The sequence below is a fragment of the Dendrobates tinctorius genome, unplaced genomic scaffold (genome assembly GCF_039654945.1).
Source record: "Dendrobates tinctorius isolate UK_male_01 unplaced genomic scaffold, ASM3965494v1 ptg000049l, whole genome shotgun sequence".
In the NCBI taxonomy this organism is placed as follows: domain Eukaryota; kingdom Metazoa; phylum Chordata; class Amphibia; order Anura; family Dendrobatidae; genus Dendrobates; species Dendrobates tinctorius.
In genome coordinates, this window is record NW_027361717.1 from 22,762,904 (window position 1) to 22,790,216 (window position 27,313).

The 27,313-nt window shown below is 42.0% G+C and overlaps 1 protein-coding gene across 1 annotated transcript in view; it reads left to right on the forward strand.

The window, feature by feature from the left end:
• Positions 1 to 27,313, forward strand: part of RAB6B (RAB6B, member RAS oncogene family) — a 147,756-nt gene that overhangs the window by 101,941 nt on the left and 18,502 nt on the right. The window contains exon 5 of the mRNA XM_073576537.1: positions 7,056 to 7,167. Within this exon, the coding sequence (XP_073432638.1) occupies positions 7,056 to 7,167 (112 nt within the window). The remainder of the gene's footprint in view (positions 1 to 7,055; positions 7,168 to 27,313) is intronic.

Below are 27,313 nucleotides of genomic sequence, written 5' to 3' on the forward strand. Positions count from 1 at the left end.
GGAACGCCGGATCCGGCAAATGTTTAGTAAAACCGGATGTGACGGATCCGGTTTTCTGCCGGATCCGTCTTTTTCTTGACAGACAAAACCGGATCCGTCTCATCCGTTTTTCTATCCGTTTTTTGACGGATTACGCCGGATCCGGTTTTTAAAATTGACCCTTGTGGCCTTCCGAACGGGATTGGCTACTGGAAAACTATATATAGCATGTTCCTACAGCCCTTCTTTGACAGGTTGTAGAGGAGAAAGTGCAGGTTGGAGAGAAGAGCAAGTTACTGGCGAAGATGGATGTTGTCATTGGAAATATTTTGAAGAATTTGGCGGATTTTATAGCGGAGGCGAATCGTTTGAGGGTGATTGTTCTGGAGAAGGAGAGAGCAAGACAGCAGCGCATCAGGCATCGTAGACGACGTTTGTGGATCCACCCCATCACAGCCAAGAGAATGACGCGTGGGGTCTATTCTACACTCTGCATGGACCTTCGACGAAACCCGGATAAATTTTTTGGATATGTTAGGATGAAAATGGAGAATTGTGATTACTTGGTGGAGCGCATTGCACACCTCATAAGAAAAGCGGACACCTATTGCCGCTTCTCTGTTTCACCCACAGAGCGTCTGATGGTGACTTTAAGGTAAGCCACATTTATTGGATGTGATCGCATCAGAGCACACTTTCACTGCAATCTTGTTGGTGGTAGTTTGTATCTCCAAGTGTTATAGCTCAGTTTTGGTATGTAATGCTGTGATTTAAAACTAATTTATTGTTTTTTAATTCCCCACAGATTTCTTGCAACTGGAGAATCCCTTTCGTCACTGCATTTCCAGTACAGACTCGGGATTTCCACCATATCTGGAATAGTGAAGTACACATGCCGTGCACTGTGGGACTCCTTAGCTGAAGAGTTTTTACCAGAGCCCACAACAGAGAGGTGGATTGAAATTGCTGACAAGTTTCAACAGATATGTCAGTTTCCCAACTGCTTGGGCGCTGTGGACGGGAAACATATCCGCATTGTAAAGCCAGCTGGATCGGGATCGGAATATTTCAATTACAAGAAATATTTTTCAATTGTCCTCATGGCCATCGCTGACGCGGAATACAAATTTATTGCGGTTGATATTGGGGCCTATGGCCGCTCCAATGACTCTCAAGTTTTCAAACTGTCTGCCATGGGGCGTAAACTGTATGGAAACACCTTCCAGTTCCCACCACCTAGACCGCTGCCGCAAACATCTGGTCCACCTATGCCATTTGTCTGTGTAGGGGATGAAGCCTTCCAGCTGTCAGAACACCTTTTGAAACCGTACTCTAGCAGAGGATTGACAAGACCAAAACGCATTTTTAATTACCGCCTCACAAGAGCAAGAAGAATGGTTGAATGTACCTTTGGTATTCTCACAGCCAAATGGCGGGTCCTATTGACTGCGATCAACCTCAAGACAGAAACTGTGGACGAGGTGATCAAAGCATGCGTGGTACTCCACAATTTTGTTATCTGCAAGGAACCCATTTCCATTGAGGACACCTCTGAAGAAACCACCTTGCAAGATTACCATGACATTACCACTAGAAGTTCTGTGACGGTTTCAGTAATGAGGGACAATTTTGCACTATACTTTATGTCACCTCAAGGCAGAGTACACTGGCAGGATGACAGAGTGTGAAAGATTTGTGCCCAACCAAACTTGTGTACCTTCTGTACCAACAGTATATACCTTTGCCAACCAAAGTTGGCTATCTTGTCATGGTCTCTATTTTTAGCTTTAGGCCACAGGTGTGTACCTGGTTGTGTTTTATGCAAAGTATTTCACCTTTTAACAAAAGTTGTGTACATTGTTATGAAATCACCAACAATAAACACAACTTTTTAGGTGAAATACTTTGCTTCAAACACAACCAGGAACACAACTGTGGCAAAAAGCTAAAATTTACCCACAGTTATATACCTAGTTTTGAATACCATTTCACCTTTTAAATACCCTGTATTTAACCTTTTTCGCCGCAGAAAGAAATGACAGACAACCAGTGTAAAATAATTTAACTTTTATTGAAAAATGTTTTTTTTTAGTAAACTTTTTTAAAATTTTAATAAACTTGTTTAATAAAGCTTTGAAACCATAAAACTGGTCATTTTTATTTAAATACACACATTATAAATCTGTGTAGTGTGTGGTGGAAATACTGCTGTAGGGGCTGCGGGACACTTCGACACTGGGAGTGTGGAGAGAGGACTGGGATCATGGTGGGGAAGGAACAGTTAGAGGTGAAGGTGTGGAAAAAACTACAGAATGGGTGGACATGTGGGAGGCAGAAGAGGTGGTGGGTGGTGGAGTGGAGGGTTGGGCAGGGACTGTAGGAGCAGATGATGTTGATGGCAAGTTGTATGGGGAAGGAGTTTGGTACGGGGCAGGTTGCTGGAAGTGGGGAGATGTCTGGTACGGGGCAGGTTGCTGGAAGTGGGGAGATGTCTGGTACTGGGGAGGTTGCTGGTACTGGGGAGTTTGCAGGTACTGGGGAGGTTGCTGGTACTGGGGAGGTTGCTGGTACTGGGGAGGTTGCTGGTACTGGGGAGGTTGCTGGTGCTGGGGAGGTTGCTGGTGCTGGGGAGGTGGATGGTGCTGGGGAGGTGGATGGTGCTGGGGAGGTGGATGGTATGTAATAGGAGGGGGAGGATGGAAAGTGGCTGGAGGGGGTATAGATGTAATAGGAGGGGGAGGATGGAAAGTGGCTGGAGGATGTGTAGATGTAATAGGAGGGGGAGGATGGAAAGTGGCTGGAGGGGGTGTAGATGTAATAGGAGGGGGAGGATGGAAAGTGGCTGGAGGGGGTGCAGGTGGAGGAACTACTGTGGTGGGAGGAGGAGGTTGGGAGGTAACTTGCTGGAGAGCAGCGTGGCATGAATGCATTACATGCATCTGCTGGGCAGGAGAGAGCGTTTCCATGCGCTCCACAACAGACCTGAATAAGGTGTGGTTTGGCGAAGATCTTGCTTCTGAATGCATGGTTTGCAGAAGTGTCTTCACCTCCAGAATGCTGGAGTTGATCTGCTGATAGCCTGCGGAGATTTGCTCTGACAAGACTTTTAGACAGTTCTGGAAAGATGCATTCAGATGCAAGAACTCTGGCGCATAAGTCTTTTTCTGACCCCTCTACCGCTGCCACCCAGTACCCGCAGGTGTACTAGAGGTGGCAGGGGCAGAAGGGTGGGGTAAAGGGAAAGCGATCTCCTCACCAGCAGCTTCATGTAATGTAGGCGGCCACGATGCTCCTGTGCTGGTGGATGGGACAGATGGGTCGAATGTGTGGGAAGGCTGGGAAGGTGCAGATGTACCGGGGCGGTCGAAGTGTCCCTTGGTGCCGGTCTCCTCAGGGATCGCCTCAGAAGGGTCCAATCGTGCAGGCTCCCGAGTGCTGCTCACCGTGCTGTGGAATAAAGAGAAAAAAAAAAATTTAAATAGTGACATGGTATGGCCCTGGCTGAAAAAAAAAAGTTACATCTAAACATTTTTTTGTCACATGTGGTGTGTAATATTTACCTTCTGGTGAGCATTGTTTCCCGGAGGAACGACAGGGCTCGTGCGTACTTGTACTTGCTCCTGCGTCCTCCAGATCCACTCGGGGCCCGCATCTCTTTATTGAACTCCTTCTTGAAACGATCCCTCACAGACCGCCACCGCTTCACAATTCTCTCCCCTGAAACGAGAAAGGACAAAGTGGTTAGTATACAACATCAGTGTTTCCCAAACTCCAGTCCTCATGGTCCCCAGGGGTCATGTTTTCAGGATTTCCAAAGTAAATAGAAATCCTGAACACATGATCCGTGGGGACCACGAGGACTGGAGTTCGGGAAACACTGGTTTAAATCAAGCAACCGGTACTGTATATACTTACGCTCTTTAATCTGGGCCCGAGCTTCGAGGTCCTCCCAGCGGTCCACAAGGAGCGAACAGATTTCCTCCCAGAGTCGTCGGGTAACGATCAGGTCAGCATGGCGTCGGTCAGCCATATTCCAGAGCGGCTCCCTTTCTCTGACGAGATCGATGAGGCGGTCCACATCAATCCCTCCATCCTCACCGTCAGAGTCGGGAGCACGCTGTGAAGGCTGTTAAAGAAAAAGACAAAAATAACATAATTAGCCTCCACAAAAGAAATGAAATAAAAAGTGCAAAAAAAGAAAGCAAAAATATTTATACTTACACGCTGGTGACCGCCGCGTTGCTGTCGCCGACGACCCTGGGAGGCACTGCGAGGACCTCTTGGCCGAGCACCAGATTGGGAAGACTAGAGAAGAAAACAAAAAATGTTATGTCTTTGGATGTAGGCATTTGTTTGCTGTGTGTGGTCTGCAGAACATTGTTTTCTATGTGTTGTGTGTAGTGTGATGTTGTGTTTCTGCGTTTGATGCAAAAAACTTACCAATTGTGAGCCCACTCCAAGTGTCTGTCCACCCCTTCCTTCTTCTTCTGGGAGCTCCTCTTCATCTTGTGATTCCTGTTTTGAAATAAAAGGCAATGAATACACATATATTACAGAGATGATGGATTTTGGAAATAAAAACTTACCGTCAAACGCTGACGATGCGAGGGAGGGCTCCCAGAAGATGTGCTGTCTTCCTCATGGCCAGACTCCATGGCTGTGGGTGGTGTTTCTGCTGCTGCCATTGCTGCTGCTGCTGCATCTATTGGGCGGCTGTTGAATAAAGAGAAACAAAGGGCCAATGAATATCTTGATATTCCATAGCCCTAGTTTGGAGGAATGGGGGATTTGATAATTACCATCTCTCATCTGCTGCTGGACTCCCCTCCCGTTGTTCAGCATGCTGCTCCATTTGGGGTGGTGCTGATGGTGCTGCTGCTGCAGATGTCTGCTGCCTTCTCCTGCTCCTGGTTCTTGGCTTGGGTGGCATGTTGGGTGTGGCTGAGGGTCCCATTGTCTTGCTTTTATATATGTCCTGTGGGCAGAGCTACTGAGCATGCTCAGACCAAAGAAACCGGATCCGGCCGCCGGATCCGGCTGTCGCCGGATCCGGCGCATTGTGGCGCTCATAGGCTTTCATTGTATGAAAAAGCCGGACACGCCGGATCCGGCGTGTCCGGCTTTTTCGACGGATACAAAAAACGTTACAGTCACCGTTTTTTCCAGACGCCGGATCGCGTCACATTGCCGGATCCGGTGAAAATCGGATGAAACGCATGGCCATCCGGCTCGATCCGGCTCTAATGCAAGTCAATGGGGGGGAAACCGGATCCGGCATTGCATTTCGACGGATCCGGTTTTAGTCAAAAGCGCCGGATCGCGCCTGAAGCAGAAAACCTGATGTGTGAAAGAGGCCTAAGTTCTTTTTTATTTAAGTGGTGAAAAAAAATCCAAAGTTTCATTGAAAAAAATGGCGCCATATTCCGATACCCGTAGCGTCTCCATTTTTTGTGATCTGGGGTTGGGTGAGGACTTATTTTTTGCACGCCGAGCTGCTGTTTTTATTGATACCATTTTGGCGCAGATACAATCTTTTGATCGCCCGTTTTTTATTGCAATGTAGCAGCGACCCAAAAAAACATAATTCGGACGTTTTTAATTTTTTTCTCGTTACGCCGTTTAGTAATCGGATTAATTATTTTTTATATTGATAGACCGGGCAATTCTGAATGCGATGAGACCAAATATTTGTATGGTTTTTTTTATTGTTTTATTTTGAATGGGGCGAAAGGGGGGGTGAAGTGTGCTGTATTTCAATCGCCTCTGCTACACACAGGTAATGATCAGATCGCTTGTGTGTAGCAGAAATGCTCACTTGCTATGATGGTCGGTGCTCATAGTGATCCAGCAATGACAACCATAGAGGTCTGCTGGAGACCTATGGTTGTCATGCCAACCCATCAGTGACCCGTGATCATGTGACAGGGTCACCGATTGGCGGGATTCACAACTCGCTTCTGGTAAGCGCAAGTTAAATGACGCTGTCAGAAATTGACAGCGGCATTTAACTAGTTATCAGCCACGGGTGGATCGCAATTCCACCCGAGGCTGTTGCAGGCACATGTCAGCTGTATAGATCAATTGACATGTGCCTGGAAAGGCACTGACTCAGCGCCGGAGCCCGCACCAAACGGGGGAGTCCGACATCGGCGTACTATTACGCCCAATATCGAAAAAGGGTTAATAGGTGCAGAAAATCTGCAACATCAAAAACTCACCAAAAGCTCAACAACCAATCAACTTAAGTCCCTGATTGTCATTCATTTAGGCCACGTTCACACGTTCAGTATTTGGTCAGTATTTTACATCAGCATTTGTAAGCCAAAACCAGGAGAGGAACAATCAGAGGAAAAGTAGAATAGAAACAAGTCACCACTCCTGGTGTTGATTTACAAATACTGAGGTAAAACACTCACCAAATACTCAGATCTTATGGCTCATACACACGTCAGTGACTTTCTTATAGGCCACATGCACACCTTCAGTATTCGGTCAGTATTTTACCTCATATTTGTAAGTCAAAATCAGGAGTGGATGATGATTAAAACAGAAGTGGTGACGGGTTTCTATTATATTTTTCCTCTGGTCATACAAGAAAATCGGTCCTGGTTTCATCAGTGTTTTAGATCGTAGTTTCCTCAGAGTTTGGTGAGAGTTACATAAATGATAAAAAAAAAAAAGTTTCTCCACCTTCTCCTATCAGTCCTTAAAAAATAGACAGCAAACTGATGGCATCTGAGCGCTTTCCGATTATTTCTCTGACCCATAGACTTTAATTGCCGTGCTTGATCCGACATTCGAATCAACATTGGACTTGTCTCCATGAATCACTGACATATAACCAGTCCCATAGACTATCATAGGTGCTATCTCTGAAAAGCATGGTTAGTGCTCAACCACGAAAAACCCAGGAGTGAATGAGCCCTTACTTGTATAATGGACACGTCTCTGGAAAGCAGACAAGGTATTTACTCGCTGTAAACAATAGTATTATATAATGTGAAGATTCACTGTACAAGGCATGACACCCGTCCGGTCTATTTGAGTTAATCTGGATATTCATGTTTGTTTTCTAGATTTGAATTCCTTCCACCAAACATCCAAATGGATTGATGATGTCAGAACAGAGCGAGGAAGTGATGTCATAATAATGTTGGTTGGAAACAAGACAGACCTTGCAGACAAAAGGTACAGGGCATTCATTCACGTCAGCCTTCAACTGTTATTTTAGGTTAGGATTTTAGGCCTACACCCACAATTCATAGCAAAATTTTAGCCCATGATAACCGTGAATTTGCTCTATAATAGAAGATATAGGAAAAAGACACAGCGAAAATGAGTGCAAAATCGCCGCCAGAGCCACTTTAGGAAAAAAGCTGTCGGCTTGTAACTGAAGCGGGTCTGTGGAAGAAAACTCCAGTGGCTCCACTGTTGGCGCACATACCCATGTACACATACAGTATAATTAATAGGAACAGGCATTTTCACTTAGTGGAAAATAAATACAGTCATAATTGTTATGAATTTATGGCATGAATTTTCAAAGACTGCTACATTCCATAATTAAATAGCTAAATAACCATATTTTTCTGATTTAACGCCTTCCCTCCGCAGCCAATTATCATTTTTTCCTCTCCTTTGTAAATAGCCATAACTTTTTTTATTTTTGCCCTCACATAACCATACAGTAAGTGGGCATGTTTTTGCGTGCCAGGGTGTAGTTTCTAATGACACCATTTATTTTAATATATTGTATTTGTTTCGTGGCGAGCTGGTGTTTTTATTTATACCATTTTGTGGTATATACTATGTTTCGATCCCTTCTTATTGCAATTTTTAAAGTAATTGAGGCACCCAAAAACCATAATTGTATTGTTTTTATTTTTTTCTACAGTGTTTACCGATCGCCTTAATTAGTTTTAAATTTTGTTAGATGGGACTTTTCTGGATGTAGCGACACCAAATATGCATATTTTTACATTTCTTTATTGTTAACTGGATAAAAGGGGTTTGATTCAAATTTTTACTTTTGTTTCTTAAACTTTTCACTTTATTTGTTAGTCCCCTTAGGGGACTTGAACCTGCGATCACTTGCACTATATACAGCAATACCACAGTATTGCTGTATATAGTAAAAATTAGAGTCTTTTATGATGCCAAGCCAAGGTTGGATTTCACAGAAGCGATCACATGACAGGCATGAGGCTGATGGGCACTCAAATAAAAATCCGAGCTGGATCATGTCACTTAAAGGGATTTCCCCACAAGCAAAGTACATTTTAACCAATAGATATTGGAATAATAATAATAATTTCCACAATTGGATGTGTTTAAAAAAATTGTTCCTGTGCTAAGACAATCTTATAAATGCGCCCCTGCTGTGTACTGTGTAATGGCTGTGTCTGACTGTGCAGGAACATGGATCATACCACAGCTCCTGGGCATGGGAGGAAGCAAAAGAGTATACAGGCAGGATAGCATGGGATCGTAGGTGCTCTGTTCTGTGAAGTGAAACATTTCCCTTCCTCTTTATAAACATTTTACCTCACATAAAGAATCAGCTGTGATCCCATGCTATTTTGTCTGTATACTCTTATGCTTCCTCACCTGGCCATGAGATGTAGTATGTGCCAGCCCTGAACTGGAGCTGCTCTGCATGGTCAGACCCAGCCATTACACAGTACACAAGGTCCCAGGTATGCTCCATGAAATAACAATACATCATGAATCATAAAGGGGGTGAAAGAGGACGTGACCGCTAATTCATGCTGTCCATAATATAGGCTGTATGAATCTGACATGGCTTCCTTATTGCAGTCATGTACGTCTTACTCTAAAATGTTGCGCTTGAGGATGACTCAAGACACTGCTTCTTGCAGTTTTAACCCTACTTTTAATAAAATCAGACAACCCCTATAATGTTGCTAAAGAGAGGTTGTCAGAATATAGAGAAGAGCATGCAATGGAGGTTACAGGGGGGAGGTTAGTATTTTGAACCTCCTGCCTCCAGGAGGAAAGTTATCCCATACCAGTAAGTTAAGAGATAACTTCTTGATCTTTGTGACCCCTGCCAATCCCAAGAACAGAGGCTCAGAAGAATGGAGCAGAGGTCGATCATGCACACTGATGCACCATTCATTGTTATTCGAGTGGAACACTCATCTATCTCCAGCAGTACCACTAAGAATGAATGAAGCTGCAGTGTGGTGCATGATCGACCTCCTCTCCTCCATTCACACCAGGCTCTTCAGAACCCAGGTTCTTGGGATCAGTGGGATCCCAGGGATCGGACCCTCAGCGATTAGGAAGTTATCCCCTAGCCTATGTCCAGCTTGAGAATACCCCTTTAAGTTGCTCATACACATAAAATAGCTTTCAAATGAAAAACCGTGTAGAAAACCTGAGCTGACGATCCCTACATGACATGCAGGAGCCACATCACCGTTTACCGCCTAATGATGACAGTGTTATGCCTCTGTGGAGAAGCGACCGTGACTCAAAGCAAAATCCATTGCATTGATTTCACCAATACGTTGGACAAAGCAATCTAACTTGATAAATCAAAGCAAGCTGACATGTTATGTTTACACAGTCAGGAAAAATGAATGTTGCTGGTTTTTCTCAAGATGCCTGTAAAAAAAAGCTTCGATTTTCCAGGAAAACAAATTAGCTTTATAGCTCAGCTCAGGTTCGGCAGCTCCCTGCTGTCCAAGGTCATATGCTGCTGTTCTCACAGTGCTGCACAGAACGCAATGGCTGCCTCCTGGAAGAAGGGAATGACATATGTATTACTGGATACAGAGCTCATTTTCTTGATGTATTGTCTTGCCTAACTGAGCAGCGTGTCTTGGAGAAATAGAGGACTCTTCTTTAACCTTTGTCTCTCACGTGTGGTCCAGCAGCTCCAAGGATCCTTCGACAGTTTAGGGTTAGTGTAAGCAATGAGACAACAGCTAGAACAAACATCCTTGAGATGAATGGAGTGGTACTGTTATCCATTTCATAAGTTTATATTTCGAGGTCAAGAAATAACATTTTAGGAACCAGATAGGTAGGTTCAAGCTCCTTTACCAAAGTGTGAGTCCAGCACCCAACCTCCGGGGATCACCACTTATGATGCCGTTACTCATTTACTGTAGTAATAAAATTACATGGTGCATGCTTTATGGCAGCTGCAAATTATTTCTTTTTGCTAATATAGCGTCAACATATTCCCCAGCGATCTAGTGACTCATTCACATCAGTCCGTGTCCCCAATTGCATAGTACCCTTCATAAAGACACATCTGTCAAGTTCAATTAGTCCCACAATCTAATTTTCTTACTTATCCGTATATACTGGAATATAAGCCAAGATTTTCAGCCCATTTTTTGGGGTTGAAAGTCCCCCTCTCGGTTTATATTTGAGTCATATACACCAGTGGGTCTGAGGGAAAGGGGGGGCGGGGGTGTCAGGTCATACTTACCCGTCCTGGCGCTGTCTCTTCTGGCCCCAGCTTCTCCGTGATCTCCCTTCCTTCAGCGGTCACATGGTACCGCTCATTAAACTCATGAATATGTGCATATTCATGAGTTTTAATGAGCGGTACCACGTGACCTCTGAAGGCAGGAAGGGAGATCGCAGAGAAGCTGGGGCCTGAAGAGACAGCGCCAGGACGGGTAAGTATAGCGATATTCACCTATCCCCCGGTCCATCGCTGCTTTCTGCTGTCTGGCACGTCATCTGTCAGTGACGTTCAGACAGCAGAGGGCACGGTGATGTGGTTAGTGCACGCCTGCAGTCTGAACATCACTGACAGATGACGTGCCAGACAGCAGCAAGCAGCTGTGGACACAGGACAGGTGAATATCTCAGCTGCCAGCAGTGAAACCGGCACCTGGCCCCCAGCCCCCAGCGATGGAGAGGTGAGTATGTCATTTTTTTATTCATAAATGCAGCAACAGCAGCGGCAGCACATGGGGGCATAATCTATGGAGCATCTTATGGGGGCAGCACATGGGGGCATAATCTATGGAGCATCTTATCGGGGAATAATCTATGGAGCATCTTATGGGGGCAGCATAAGGGGGAATAATGTATGGAGCATCTTATAGGGGTAGCATATAGGGGCATAATCTATGGAGCATCTTATGGGGACAGCATATGGGGGCATAATCTATGGAGCATCTTATGTGGGCATAATCTATGGAGCATCTTATGGGGCCATAAATTTTATGGAGCAGCATATGGGGCATATTATTCTATGAAGCATCTTATGGGGGCATTATTAACCTTTGTGCAGCATTATATGGGGTGTATTTTGTATGGAGCATCTCATGGGGCTATCATGAACTGTATGGAACATTATGTGGGGCTCCTGATTCAATATGGATATTCAAAAACATTTAACCTATTGATGTCTCAATTAATTTTACTTTTATTGGTATCTATTTTTATTTTTTTAATTCACCAATAGCTGCTGCATTTTCCACCCTAGGCTTATACTCGAGTCAATAAGTTTTCCCAGTTTTTTGTGGCAAAATTAGGGGGGTTGGCTTATACTCTAGTATATACGGTATCTTAAACACACATTATGGTCTATTTCATAGGAAGAGAACCTATCATATGATTTTTGGATTGGACTCAGATGAGAGTCATGAACTACAAACTCCATGTAGATTTACCGGTATACCTGGGAATCCAGTTCTGCAAGACAACAGTGCTAATTAGTGAGTCGCCACAATGCCCTCACAATGAATGGATGCTAATGGACAGTAAGGTGTCAATGGCTGTGTGTCGCCAGATAGAAAGGGAAAACTGCATCCTCACACACATAATTGAAGAGGCATGGAGTGGCACACAGAACAGTAAAATAGAGCTGTCATGAAATCCCACCCCATAAATGATAATGAGATGGCTTTGCTGATTCTGTCACAGTCTACAAAGCAAAGCTACACAGCAAAATGATTACATAAAAAATAACACCAAATGCAAAAACATATTTAGAATAAAAGTTTGTGTTCTTATTATACATTCACATTAAAGGGATTGTACCAAGAAGTTAATCCCTATTCATAGGATTGGGCATAAGTTTCTGATTGCTTCTGCTTTCCATAGCCCCATTATAGGAATCATTGGGGGTCCCAATAGGTCAGACAACCATAGATTAGGAAGTTATCCCCTATCCATAACTTCTAACCTTCGCACAAATCCCTTAAAGAGGACCTATCACTAACAATATTATAAAAAATTTAAAAGCCAAATACAATAAACATAAATTTGATATAAAATTCATTAACAAAAAATATACCACAATGCCTCCCATCCGCTTTCATTCTTCTAATAATCTCCCCCATATTGGGCCCAATGTTATAACATTTCCCCCTTCCTGGTGTAATATTCCAATTCTGGTATAATGTCCCCATCCTGGCATAATGTCCCCCATGCTGGTATAATGCCCCATCCTGGTATAATGTCTCCATCCTGGCACAATGCTCCCATCCTGGTATAATGTCCGCCATCCTAGTATAATGTCCGCCATCCTGGTATAATGTCTCCTAGCATGGTCCCCTTCCGTTTTTCTCCAACACATTTTAATAAGAAACAAATAATTCTACTTACCTTCCTCTGCTGCCACGACACACGGTGTCCTCTTCTGTTGCCAGCGCAGGAGTCGGTTGCTGACTTCTGTGTGCATCACAGGCAATGCATGATGTCACTGCTAGGCGCCGAGTGTCACTGGCAAGCCGACGTCAGCTGCCAACCTCTGATTGGCGTGTATTTCTGGGCATGGACGCAGCGGATCTCTGCACCGCAATACATTTCACCTAATGTGCTTCCTTGGGTGCACATCCAGGTGAATTTGGCATCAGTGGGCCAACTCTTGCACGAGTCTGGTCTTTACACCCCTGATTAGAACGCAGTAGTCTGAGCAGATAGCTGCTCACATGAACTGTGTTTCTCCCATAATATAATTCCTGTGTTCACAATCGTTATTCTCCGCTTTGTTCCAGGTTTATTTGTATATACATTCTCCTTACTGTGATATACCTTAGTATGTATGAAGGTGATAGGTCATCACTAAGTATTTATTATAGAGAACTGTATTGAACACGATTATATAAAATGCAGTTGGGTCTCTTCTCGTGTATTTTAGACCACCCCAGGTATAGGGCCACGGCTGTTACTACATCCACTGAAACCTTTATAACTACTGTTAGGCACCAGCATTAATAAGGACTCCGTTCTTCCTTTTTAGTTATAATTAGGTGAACTTTTAATTAATTGCAGATAATTAAATTTCACATTTATAGGTTAATCAGAGCAATCATTTATCCCACTCTTCCCAAGGCAGTTTCTCATCTAATATATTTAACTCTAATCTTATTTTCCTCATTTTAATCTTTTCACAAAGCATAATTAGCAGGACAAGAGGGAGTAGTTTGTACTGTAGTAATATCACTATGTGGCTTAAGCGGGAGTCACACATAGCAATCTCGCTAGCGAGATCGCTGCTGAGTCACAACTTTTGTGACACAACAGCGATCTCACCAGCGAGACCGCTGTGTGTGACAGCGATCAGCGACCGGCCCCCCTGCCGGTATCGCTGATCGCTGCAAGAAACCTCTGGACATATTTTTCGTCGCTGGTCTCCCGCTGGCCAGCACGCATCGCTGCATGTGACAGGCGGGAGACCAGCGATCAGCTGTAAAAAATAATAAAAAAAATAAAAAATATTGTTATTCTCACCTTCCGACGTCCCGTGCAGCCATCCCGCCTCTCTCCACGCTCCCGGTCCCAGTGATCCTTTGCACGAATGACCGCGAGACGTCGTGCTGCCGCGAGACCGCGACATTCTCGCAGTCATTCTCACAAAGGATTACTGGGACCGGAGCGTGGAGAGAGGCAGGATGGCTGCGCGGGACGTCGGAAGGTGAGAATAACAATATTTTTTATTTTAATTCTATATTTTTACAGGGATATGGCATCAGCGCTAACGAACACAGCGATGCCGGGCGCTCGGCATCGCTGTGCTGATCGCTGGTGAAGCTGTCTGTTTGACAGCTCACCAACGATCACATAGCGACTTAGCAGCGATCCTGACACGTTGATAACGTTGTCGGGATCGCTGGTAACTCGCTATGTGTGACTCCAGCTTTAGGGTTGATCAATAGTTGGTAACTCTTGGATCACGAGTAGTGTTGAGCGATACCATCCGATACCCTAAAATATCGGATCGGATGGTATCTGCCCGATACGAAAAAAGTATCGGGTATCGCCGATTCCGATACCGGAAGTCCCATTCAAGTCTATGGGACTTCCAGTATCGGAATAAGAAAAACCCTTTTCTGTCCTTGTACAGCCTCTCGGGGGGGAGTACGGACCTTCTGGGGGTCTGTGCCAACTGCCCGGGGGTCTGTGCGGACTGCCGGGGGTCTGTACCGGCCTGCCGGTGGTCTGTACCGACTGTCCGGGGGTCTGTGCCGGCCTGCCGGTGGGCTGTGCCGGCCTGCCGGTGGTCTGTACCGACTGTCCGGGGGTCTGTGCAGGCTGTGGGGGTCTGTACCGGCCTGCCGGGGGGCTGTGCCGGCCTGCCGGTGGTCTATACCGACTGTCCGGGGGTCTGTACAGGCTGCGGGGGTCTGTACCGGCCTGCCCGGGGGCTGTGCCAGCCTGACGGTGGTCTGTACCGACTGTCCGGGGGTCTGTGCAGGCTGCAGCGGTCTGTACCGGCCTGCCGGGGGGGGGCTGTGCCGGCCTGCCGGTGGTCTATACCGACTGTCCGGGGGTCTGTGCAGGCTGCGGGGGTCTGTACCGGACTGCCGGGGGGCTGTGCCGGCCTGCCGGTGGTCTGTACCAACTGTCCGGGGGTCTGTGCTGGCTGCGGGGGGTCTGTGCAGGATTGTCCGATGGGACTACATGATGGTGATTGACACATTAGCCAATGATGGGACAGTAGTAGTCCCATCATCCGGCTAATGTGTTGAATGTACAAAAAAAAAAATACATACTACATACATGCTACATACATGCAACATACATACTACATACATACTACATATATACTACATTCATACAACATACATACATACTACATACATACTACATGCTACATACATGCAACAAACATACTACATACATGCTACATACATACTACATATATACTACATGCATGCAACATACATACATACTACATATATACTACATGCATGCAACATGCATACTACATATATACTACATGCAACATGCATACTACATATATACTACATGCATGCAACATACATACTACATATATACTACATTCATACAACATACATACATACTACATACATACTACATGCTACATACATGCAACATACATACTACATACATGCTACATACATACTACATATATACTACATGCATGCAACATACATACTACATATATACTACATGCATGCAACATGCATACTACATATATACTACATGCAACATGCATACTACATATATACTACATGCATGCAACATACATACAACATATATACTACATGCATGCAACATGCATATATACAACATATATACTACATGCAACATACATACTACATATATACTACATGCATGTAACATACATATATACTACATATATACTACATGCAACATACATACTACATATATACTACATGCATACTACATATATACTACATATATACCACATGCATGCAACATACATATATACAACATATATACTACATGCATGCAACATGCATACTACATATATACCACATATATACTACATGCATGCAACATACATATATACTACATATATACTACATGTAACATGCTTACTACATATATACTACATATATACCACATGCATGCAACATACATACATACTACATATATACCACATGCATGCAACATGCATACTACATATATACCACATATATACTACATGCATGCAACATACATATATACTACATGCATGCAACTTGCATACGACATATATACTACATGCATGCCACATACATACTACATATATACCACATATATACTACATGCATACTACATATATACCACATATATACTACATGCATGCAACATACATATATACTACATGCAACATACATACTACATATATACTACATGCATGCAACATACATACTACATATATACCACATGCATGCAACATGCATACTACATATATACCACATATATACTACATGTATGCAGCATACATATACTACATGCATGCAACATGCATACTACATATATGCAACATACATACTACATATATACCACATATATACTACATGCATACTACATATATACCACATGCATGCAACATGCATACTACATATATACCACATATATACTACATGCATGCAACATACATATATATTACATATATACTACATGCAACATACATACTACATGCATGCAACATACATACATACTACATACATACTACATGCATACTACATATATACCACATGCATGCAACATACATATATACCACATGTATACTACATGCATGCAACATACATATATACTACATATATACTACATGCATGCAACATACATATATGATACATATATACTACATGCAACATACATACTACATACATACTACATATATACCACATGCATGCAACATGCATACTACATATATACTACATGCATGCAACATACATACATACTACATACAATACATTCATACAATACATACATATAGACATACAGTACATATAACATAGAGTACATACTCACCATCACGTGTCACTTTGATCCCCGAAGCCATTGTCATCTATGGAATAAATATTAAAATAACAAACCACCAATATACTTAGCCCTGAACCACAGAAGTCCACGAGTGTCCCACGACGATCTTGCGTGGAGAACAGCAGCATCAGCTGATGCTACCATTCTCTACGGGCTCCAGGAAACCAGTGTCGGGAGGTAGGTATCCTTCCGCCCTGTATTCCTCTGCCTCTGTAAAAAAAAAAAAAAAAAGTCCCTAGTCTCATTTTATGGCATTGCTGTGTGAGAAATTTCCCATGCAGCTTTTGCCATAAAGTGAGACTAGGGACTTTTTTTTTACAGTGGCGGAGGAATACAGTGCGGAAGGATACCTACCTCCCGACACTGGATTCCTGGAGCCCATAGAGAACGGTAGCATCAGCTGATGCTGCTGTTCTCCACGCAAGATCGTCGTGGGACACTCGTGGACTTCTGCGGATCAGGGGTAAGTATATTGGTGGTTTCTTATTTTAATATTTATTCCACATATGACAATGGCTTTGGGGATCAAAGTGACAAGTGATGGTGAGTATGTACTCTATGTTATATGCACTGTATGTCTATATGTATGTATTGTAAGAATGTATTGTATGTAGTATATATGTATGTTGCATGCATGTAGTATATATGTGGTATATATGTAGTATGCATGTTGCATGCATGTAGTATATATGTGGTATGTATGTTGCATGCATGTAGTATATGTAGTATGCATGTTGCATGTAGTATATATGTATGTTGCATGCACGTAGTATATATGTAGTATGTATGTTGCATGTAGTAAATATGTTGAATATATGTATGTTGCATGCATGTAGTATATATGTTGTGTATATGTAGCATGCATGTTGCATGCATGTAGTATATATGTAGTATGTATGTTGCATGCATGTAGTATATATGTGGTGTATATATGTAGTATGCATGTTGCATGCATGTGGTATATATGTAGTATGTATGTATGTTGCATGCATGTAGTATATATGTAGTATGCATGTTGCATGTAGTATATATGTAGTTTATATGTATGTTGCATGCATGTAGTATATATGTGGTATATATGTAGTATGCATGTTGCATGCATGTAGTATATATGTTGCATGCATGTAGTATATATGTGGTATATATGTAGTATGCATGTTGCATGCATGTTGTATATATGTATGTTGCATGCATGTGGTATATATGTAATATGCATGTAGTATTTATGTAGTATGTATGTAGTATGTATGTTGCATGCATGTAGTATATATGTAGTATGTATGTTGCATGTAGTATATATGTAGTATATATGTATGTTGCATGCATGTAGTATATATGTGGTATATATGTAGTATGCATGTTGCATGCATGTGGTGTATATGTAGTATGTATGTATGTTGCATGCATGTAGTATAAATGCAGTATGCATGTTGCATGTAGTATATATGTAGTTTATATGTATGTTGCATGCATGTAGTATATATGTTGTATATATGTATGTTGCATGCATGTGGTATATATGTAATATGTATGTAGCATGTATGTTGCATGCATGTAGTATATATGTAGTATGTATGTTGCATGTAGTATATATGTAGTATATATGTATGTTGCATCCATGTAGTATATATGTAGTATGCATGTAGTATATATGTGGTATATATTTAGTATGCATGTTGCATGCATGTGGTATATATGTAGTATGTATGTATGTTGCATGCATGTAGTATATATGTAGTATGCATGTGGCATGTAGTATATATGTATGTTGAATGCATGTAGTAAATATGTTGAATATATGTATGTTGCATGCATGTAGTATATATGTTGTGTATATGTAGTATGCATGTTGCATGCATGTAGTATATATGTTGTATGTATGTTGCATGCATGTAGTATATATGTGGTATATATGTAGTATGCATGTTGCATGCATGTGGTATATATGTAGTATGTATGTTGCATGCATGTAGTATATATGTAGTATGCATGTTGCATGTAGTATATATGTAGTTTATATGTATGTTGCATGCATGTTGTATATATGTGGTATATATGTAGTATGCATGTTGCATGCATGTAGTATATATGTTGTATGTATGTTGCATGCATGTAGTATATATGTGGTATATATGTAGTATGCATGTTGCATGTAGTATATATGTTGTATATATGTATGTTGCATGCATGTGGTATATATGTAGTATGCATGTAGTATATATTTAGTATGTATGTTGCATGCATGTAGTATATATGTGGTATATATGTAGTATGCATGTTGCATGCATGTAGTATGCATGTAGTATATATTTAGTATGTATGTTGCATGCATGTAGTATATATGTGGTATATATGTAGTTTGCATGCTGCATGCATGTGGTATATATGTATGTTGCATGCATGTAGTATATATGTAGTATGCATGTTGCATGTAGTATGTATGTTGCATGCATGTAGTATATATGTAGTATGCATGTTGCATGCATGTAGTATATTTGTTGTATGTATGTATGTTGCATGCATGTATTATATATGTAGTATGCATGTTGCATGTAATATATATGTAGTATGCATGTTGCATGCATGTGGTATATATGTAGTATGTATGTATGTTGCATGCATGTATTATATATGTAGTATGCATGTTGCATGTAGTATACATGTATGTTGCATGCATGTAGTATATATGTAGTATGCATGTTGCATGCATGTAGTATATATGTAGTATGCATGTTGCATGCATGTAGTATATATGGTGTATGTACACTCACTGGCCACTTTATTAGGTACACCTGTCCAACTGTGTGTTAAGACTTAATTTCTAATCAGCCAATCACATGGCGGCAACTCAGTGCATTTAGGCATGTAGACATGGTCAAGACAATCTCCTGCAGTTCAAACCGAGCATCAGTATGGGGAAGAAAGGTGATTTGAGTGCCTTTGAACGTGGCATGATTGTTGGTGCCAGAAGGGCTGGTCTGAGTATTTCAGAAACTGCTGATCTACTGGGATTTTCACGCACAACCATCTCTAGGGTTTACAGAGAATGGTCCGAAAAAGAAAAAAAATCCAGTGAGCGGCAGTTCTGTGGCCGGAAATGCCTTGTTGATGCCAGAGGTCAGAGGAGAATGGGCAGACTGGTTCGAGCTGATAGAAAGGCAACAGTGACTCAAATTGCCACCCGTTACAACCAAGGTAGGCAGAAGAGCATCTCTGAACGCACAGTGCGTCGAACTTTGAGGCAGATGGGCTACAGCAGCAGAAGACCACACTGGGTACCACTCCTCTCAGCTAAGAACAGGCATCTGATGGCTACTTTCAGCAGGATAATGCGCCATGTCATAAAGCTCGAATCATCTCAGATTGGTTTCTTGAACATGACAATGAGTTTACTGTACTCAAATGGCCTCCTCAGTCACCAGATCTCAATCCAATAGAGCATCTTTGGGATGTGGTGGAACGGGAGATTCGCATCAGGGATGTGCAGCCGACAAATCTGCGTCAACTGTGTGATGCCATCATGTCAATATGGTCCAAAATCTCTGAGGAATGCTTCCAGCACCTTGTTGAATCTCTGCCACGAAGAATTGAGGCAGTTCTGAAGGCAAAAGGGGGTCCAACCCATTACTAGCATGGTGTACCTAATAAAGTGGCCAGTGAGTGTATGTTGCATGTAGTATATATGTTGTATATATGTATGTTGCATGCATGTGGTATATATGCAGCGTCGGACTGCAACACCTTGGGCCCACCAGAGAAAATCATTCTTGGGGCCCACTATGTAGCTGCATAGAGTTAAATACCAGACCACCAATTATGTGGTAAAACACGCTAATATCCGGGTATAATATAAGGTTGTACATGTCTTAATTATGTAGCAGGAGTTGGGGTAGCCCCCTCATAGAATATAAAGCAGCCCCCTCACATAGTATAATACAGCCATCTAATAGAATATAATGCAGCCATCTCATAGAATATAATACTGCCCCCTCATAGGGTATAATACTGCCCCCCTCATAGGGTATAATGCACCCCCTCATAGGGTATAATGCACCCCCTCATAGGGTATAATGCCCCCCTCATAGGGTATAATACTGCCCCCCTCATAGGGTATAATGGACACCATCATAGGGTTTAATGCTGCCCCCTCATAGGGTATAATGCTGCCCCCTCATAGGGTATAATACTGCCCCCCTCATAGGGAATAATGCACCCCCTCATAGGGTATAATGCACCCCCTCATAGGGAATAATGCTGCCTCTTCATAGGGTATAATGCTGCCTCCTCATAGGGTATAATACTGCCCCCCTCATAGGGTATAATGCTGCCTCCTCATAGGGTATAATGCTGCCCCCTCATAGGGTATAATGCTGCCTCCTCATAGGGTATAATGCTGCCCCCTCATAGGGTATAATGCCCCCCTCATAGGGTATAATACTGCCCCCCTCATAAGGTATAACACTGCCCCCCTCATAGGGTATAATGCTGCCCCCTCATAGGGTATAATGCTGCCCCCTCATAGGGTATAATACTGCCCCCCTCATAGGGAATAATGCACCCCCTCATAGGGTATAATGCACCCCCTCATAGGGAATAATGCTGCCCTCCTCATAGGGTATAATGCTGCCTCCTCATAGGGTATAATGCTTCCCCCTCATAGGGTATAATACTGCCCCCCTCATAGGGAATAATGCACCCCCTCATAGGGTATAATGCTATATAGATATATAGATATAGAGTTAGATAGATATAGATAGAAAGATAGATGTAGAAATAGATAGATATAGAGATAGATAGCAGATAATGGATAGAAAGTAGATAATGGATAGATATAGATAGAAAGATTCATAGATATAGATATAAAGATAGGTAGATAGATAGATAGGTAGATAGATATAGAGATAGATAGAAAATAGATAATGGATAGATAGATAGATAGATAGATATAGAGATAGATAGCTATAGATAGAAAGATATAGAGATAGATAGATATATAGATAGAGATAGATAATAGATAGAGATAGATAATAGATAGAGATATAATAATAATAATAATAATAATAATAATAATAATAATAATAATATAGACATATATAGATATAGAGATAAATATATATAGATACATGGCTATAAATAAAAATAGAGATAGAGAGATAGAGAGATATAGAGATAATAGATATAGAGATAGATAGATAGATAGATAGATATAGAGACAGATAGATATAGAAAGATAGATATAGAGATAGATATAGAGATAATAACTAGATATAGAGATATGTATAGAGATAGATAGATATAGAGTTAGAAAGATAGATATAGAGAGATATAGAGATAGATAGAGATAGATGGATAGATAGATATAGATAATAGAGATAATAGATAGATATAGAGATAGATATAGAGATAGATATAGAGATAGATATAGAGATAGATGGATAGATCAATAGATAGATAGATAAAGAGAGATAGAGATAGATATAGAGATATAGTGTTAGATAGAAAGATAGCTATAGAGATAGATAGATATAGAGATAGATAGATAGATATAGAGATAGATATGGATATAGAGATAGATATGGATATAGAGATAACAGATATAGAGATAGATAGATAGATAGATATAGAGATAATATATAGATAGATAGATATAGAGATAATATATAGATAGATATAGAGATAATATATAGATAGCTATAGAGAGAGATATAGAGATAGATATAGAGAGAAACAGATATATATATAGATATAGAGATAGATAGGTAGATAGATATAGAGATAATAGATATAGATATAAAGATAGATAGAGATAGAGAGAGCGGTAGATAGAGAGAGAGATAGATACAGAGATCGATAAATAGATAGAGAGATAGATATAGATATAGATAATAGATAGAGATAGATAGATAAAGATAGATAATAAATATAGAGATAACAGATAGATATAGAGTAAGATAGAAAGATATAGAGATAGGTAGATATAGATAATAGAGATAGCTAGATAGATAGTAATAATAGATAGATATAGATATAGATAGATTTAGATAGAAAGATAGATATAGAGATATATGTAGAGATAGAAAGATAGATATAGAGATAGAGCGATAGATAGAGATAGATAGAGATAATAGATAGAGATAAATAGATAGATAGATAAAGATAGATAGATATAGAGATAGAAAGATAGATATACAGAGAGATAGATATAGAGCTAGAGATAAATAGATAGATATAGAGATAGAGATAAATAGATAGATAGATATAGAGAGATATAGAGAGAAATAGATATAGATATAGAGATAATAGATATATATAGAGATAGATAGATATAGAGAGAGATAGATACAGAGAAAAGATATAGAGATAAATAGATAAAGATAGATAGATATAGAGATAGAAAGATAGATATAGAGATAGAGCGATAGATAGATATACAGAGAGATAGATATAGAGATAGAGATATATAGATAGATAGCTATAGAGATAGATATAGAGAGAAATAGAGATAGATATAGAGATAGATAGAGATAGATATATAGATATAGATATAGAGATAGATATAGATATAGAGATAGAGCGATAGATAGCGAGAGATATAGATATAGAGATAGATAGATACAGAGAAAAGATATAGAGATAGATAACGGATAGATAAATAGATAGGTATAGAGATAGATAGATATAGATATTAGATAGAGATATATATATATAGATAAAGATAGATAGATATAGATGGTAGCTAGATAGATAATAAATATAGAGATAATAGATATAGAGATAGATAGAGTAAGATAGATAGATATAGAGATAGATAGCTAGACATAATAGATAGATAGATATAGAGATATATATAGAAAGATATAGAGATAGATAGATATAGAGATAGATGTAGAGATAGAAAGATAGATATAAAGATAGATAGATATAGAAATAGATAGATATAGATAATAGATAGAGATAGAAAGATAGATAGATATAAGAGAGATAGAGAGAGAGATAGATAGAGAAATAGAGATAGATAGATAGATAGAGAGAGACAGATAGAGAGAGCGAGAGATATAAAAAAAAAAACAAACCACAATACTCACCTCTCCTCCTCGCTCCCACGCTGATCCCGGCTTCAGTGTCAGGAGCTGCCCCCTCTGCCAGACACACAGCGGGTGCGCGATGTAGTGACGTCATCGCGCACTGGCTGTGAGCCAGGAGCAGAGAGGACTGAGGGCGGCGCCGGCCCTGATGCAGAGCGGCTTACTGGGCTGGGGGCGGGGCCTCTGTGGGTGGAGACTGTGAAATGATATTCACTGCTTCGCAGTGAATATTCATTTCTCTTTAGCAGCGGGGACAGGGGCTCCTGCCTCCTGACACCCGCTGCTGCTCCGCTGGCAGGGGCCCCCATAGCAGCTGCATGGTGTGCGACACACCACTGGCTGGGGGCCCCTGGAGCAGCGGGGGCCCTAGGCAACTGCTGGCCCTGTATGCCAGCAGGTGCCAGGGCCCACCAGATGCCAGGGCCCACCGGAGAATCCACCGGTTCCCCGGTGGGCCAGTCCGACGCTGTATATATGTGGTATATATGTAGTTTGCATGTTGCATGCATGTGGTATATATGTAGTATGCATGTTGCATGCATGTAGTATATATGTTGTATGTATGTTGCATGCATGTAGTATATATGTTGTATGTATGTTGCATGCAGTATATATGTGGTGTATATGTAGTATGCATGTTGCATGCATGTGGTATATATGTAGTATGTATGTATGTATGTTGCATGCATGTAGTATATATGTAGTATGTATGTTGCATGTAGTATATATGTGGTATATATGTATGTTGCATGCATGTCTCTGGTTAATGGTCATGTGTTAATATGCACTTACATTGTGCATACACATTAACTTACTTTTCTCAGTTCAGATTTGGTTTTTTATGTAGTATATATGTAGTATGCATGTTGCATGCATGTTGCATGCATGTAGTATATATGTTGTATGTATGTTGCATGCATGTAGTATATATGTGGTATATATGTAGTATGCATGTTGCATGCATGTGGTATATATGTATTATGTATGTATGTTGCATGCATGTAGTATATATGTAGTATGCATGTTGCATGTAGTATATATGTATGTTGTATGCATGTAGTATATATGTAGTATGCATGTTGCATGTAGTATGTATGTTGCATGCATGTAGTATATATGTAGTATGCATGTTGCATGCAAGTAGTATATATGTGGTATATATGTAGTATGTATGTATGTTGCATGCATGTAGTATGTATGTAGCATGTAGTATGTATGTAGTATGTATTTTTTTTTTTTTTTTTTACATTCAACACATAGGCCGGATGATGGGACTACTACTGTCCCATCATTGGCGAATGCGTCAATCACCGTCATGGTAGCAGGCATCGCCCGATGGGACTTGTAGTCCCATCGGACGATGCCTGCACAGACCCCTGGACAGTCGGTACAGACCACCGGCAGGCCGGCACTGCCCCCCGGCAGGCTGGTACAGACCCCCGCAGCCTGCACAGACCCCCGGACAGTCGGCACAGACCACCGGCAGGCCGGCACAGCCCCCCGGCAGTCCGCTCAGACCCCCGGACAGTCGGTACAGACCACCGGCAGGCCGGCACAGCCCCCCAGCAGGCCGGTACAGACCCCCGCAGCCTGCACAGACCCCCGGACAGTCGGTACAGACCACCGGCAGGCCGGTACAGACCCCCGGACAGTCGGTACAGACCACCGGCAGGCCGGCACAGCCCCCCGGCAGGCCAGTACAGACCCCCAGCAGTCCACACAGACCCCCCGGAAGGCCCGAACTGACGGCGCATCATGATGCGCACAGACCGCGCATCATGATGACGTCATTTTGGCAGCCAATCAGAGCCACAGCAGTGGCTCTTTGCATTATGGGAACTTCCGATTCCGATAACCGATATTGAAAAAATATCGGTACTCGGTATCGGAATTCTGATACAGCGAATATCGGCCGATACCCAATATTTGCAGTATCGGAATGCTCAACGCTAATCACGAGTGCTACAAGTTATTTAACAAAATTTACTCTTAAAATTCAGTGTAGAATATCAGTAGCTAGAAAAAGGACAGTGTTAGATCTGCAACCAACCGTACTTCTGGTGTCAGAGGCATCCATAGAGGTCAGTGATCAGTATTGAGTAATGGAACATTTGTTCATAGAGTTGGTGCTAAAGATGGTTCTCATGGTAAAGATGTTTGGGAGACAAAATACAATTTACGGTAACGTCTGACCTTAACGCTGGACATGTACATTAATTATATATCAGCAGAATGCCTAGATTTCAGCAGGATCTGCTTGCCATCTGATGTGTCTGGGGGCTTCCCATCCTTCACTGGTGGCAGACATCTATGCAAATTCAGGAGAAGTTGTGTTCTTGGGGATATAAGCCACCTTCAGAGGCTCCGCTGAGCCGATCGTACATGTGTAAGCAGGTTGCGGGATGCAGTGACAGACAGAAGGCAGAGCAAGGGTTAACCAAGGATGGATAATAACAATAATGGAAGTAAAACAATAGCAGCCCAGTTAAGGAACTTATCGTGTCCTGTATGCTCCTGCTCAGCAGGTGATCCCTACAGGGGTTGTAGCAATGGCAGCGTTCGGGAGATGTCCTCAGATGTGGTCCTTTAAACGATGGTCCGTCTTCTGGTGGCAGGGTCGGTCTCCAGTACTTTCTGCTGAGCCCCTAGTCCATAAACACTTGCGGCCGAAGCAAACAAGGCTGCGGCACTCCCAGTGTCAAGAGGGAACGGGAGTGAAGTCACTGGCAGGGAAGGCCGCAAGATTCTATCCAGTTCTCGGCCTTCTCTCCTCTGCTCATGCGCGGTACTCGCAGTCACTGTGCGCATGATACCTCTCTCCTCAGCTGTCCCGCTGGAGACGGCGGGGATCAACCAACACAGCCAGAACTCAGGGAACGGAGCACGCTGCTCACCTGGCTGCGCACTGCTGCTAGTTTGCGCCAAATTGCCGGCTGCTGCGCACGCTTTTGTTTTTATCTTGCTCCCCCTACCCGGGTCATGAGGTTGGTCCAGCTCCTCATTCTTTCCCCCAGGCAGCAAAGGAGGTAACCTCAACAGTTCCGAACCCGGCTTGGTACAGGTACCCGCAGCCCGGTCTTCCTCCTTACACATGTACATGGAGAAAGAGCTGTAAGCCACACGAGCATTCAGCTGATGCATATCAAATGTAGAAGGCAGGCCTTAGGGGGTATTCACAAAATAAAACATCCCAAAATGGTTTTATCATTGTTTTGTTGTCATTGGTGTATTTCAAAAGGCCTCTCAGCTACATTTGTGCCCTAAGTGTCAAAATCTCTGGTACCTTTATACATCTACTATAGGTCTGCTTGGAACTTAGAGGTTACTGGGCTCAAGGGAGTCTGTCAGCACATAATCACTGTTCTCATCAAGTACAGGACCTCAGTGCACCCTTAGTGTGGCCAATCTTTTAAGTGCACCTTACTAAATCCAAATCATCGAAAGCCCAAGATGTTCTCCTCCAAAAGGTTATCTTTATTATGTCACAGCATGTGTTCTTTTTGTTATATGGC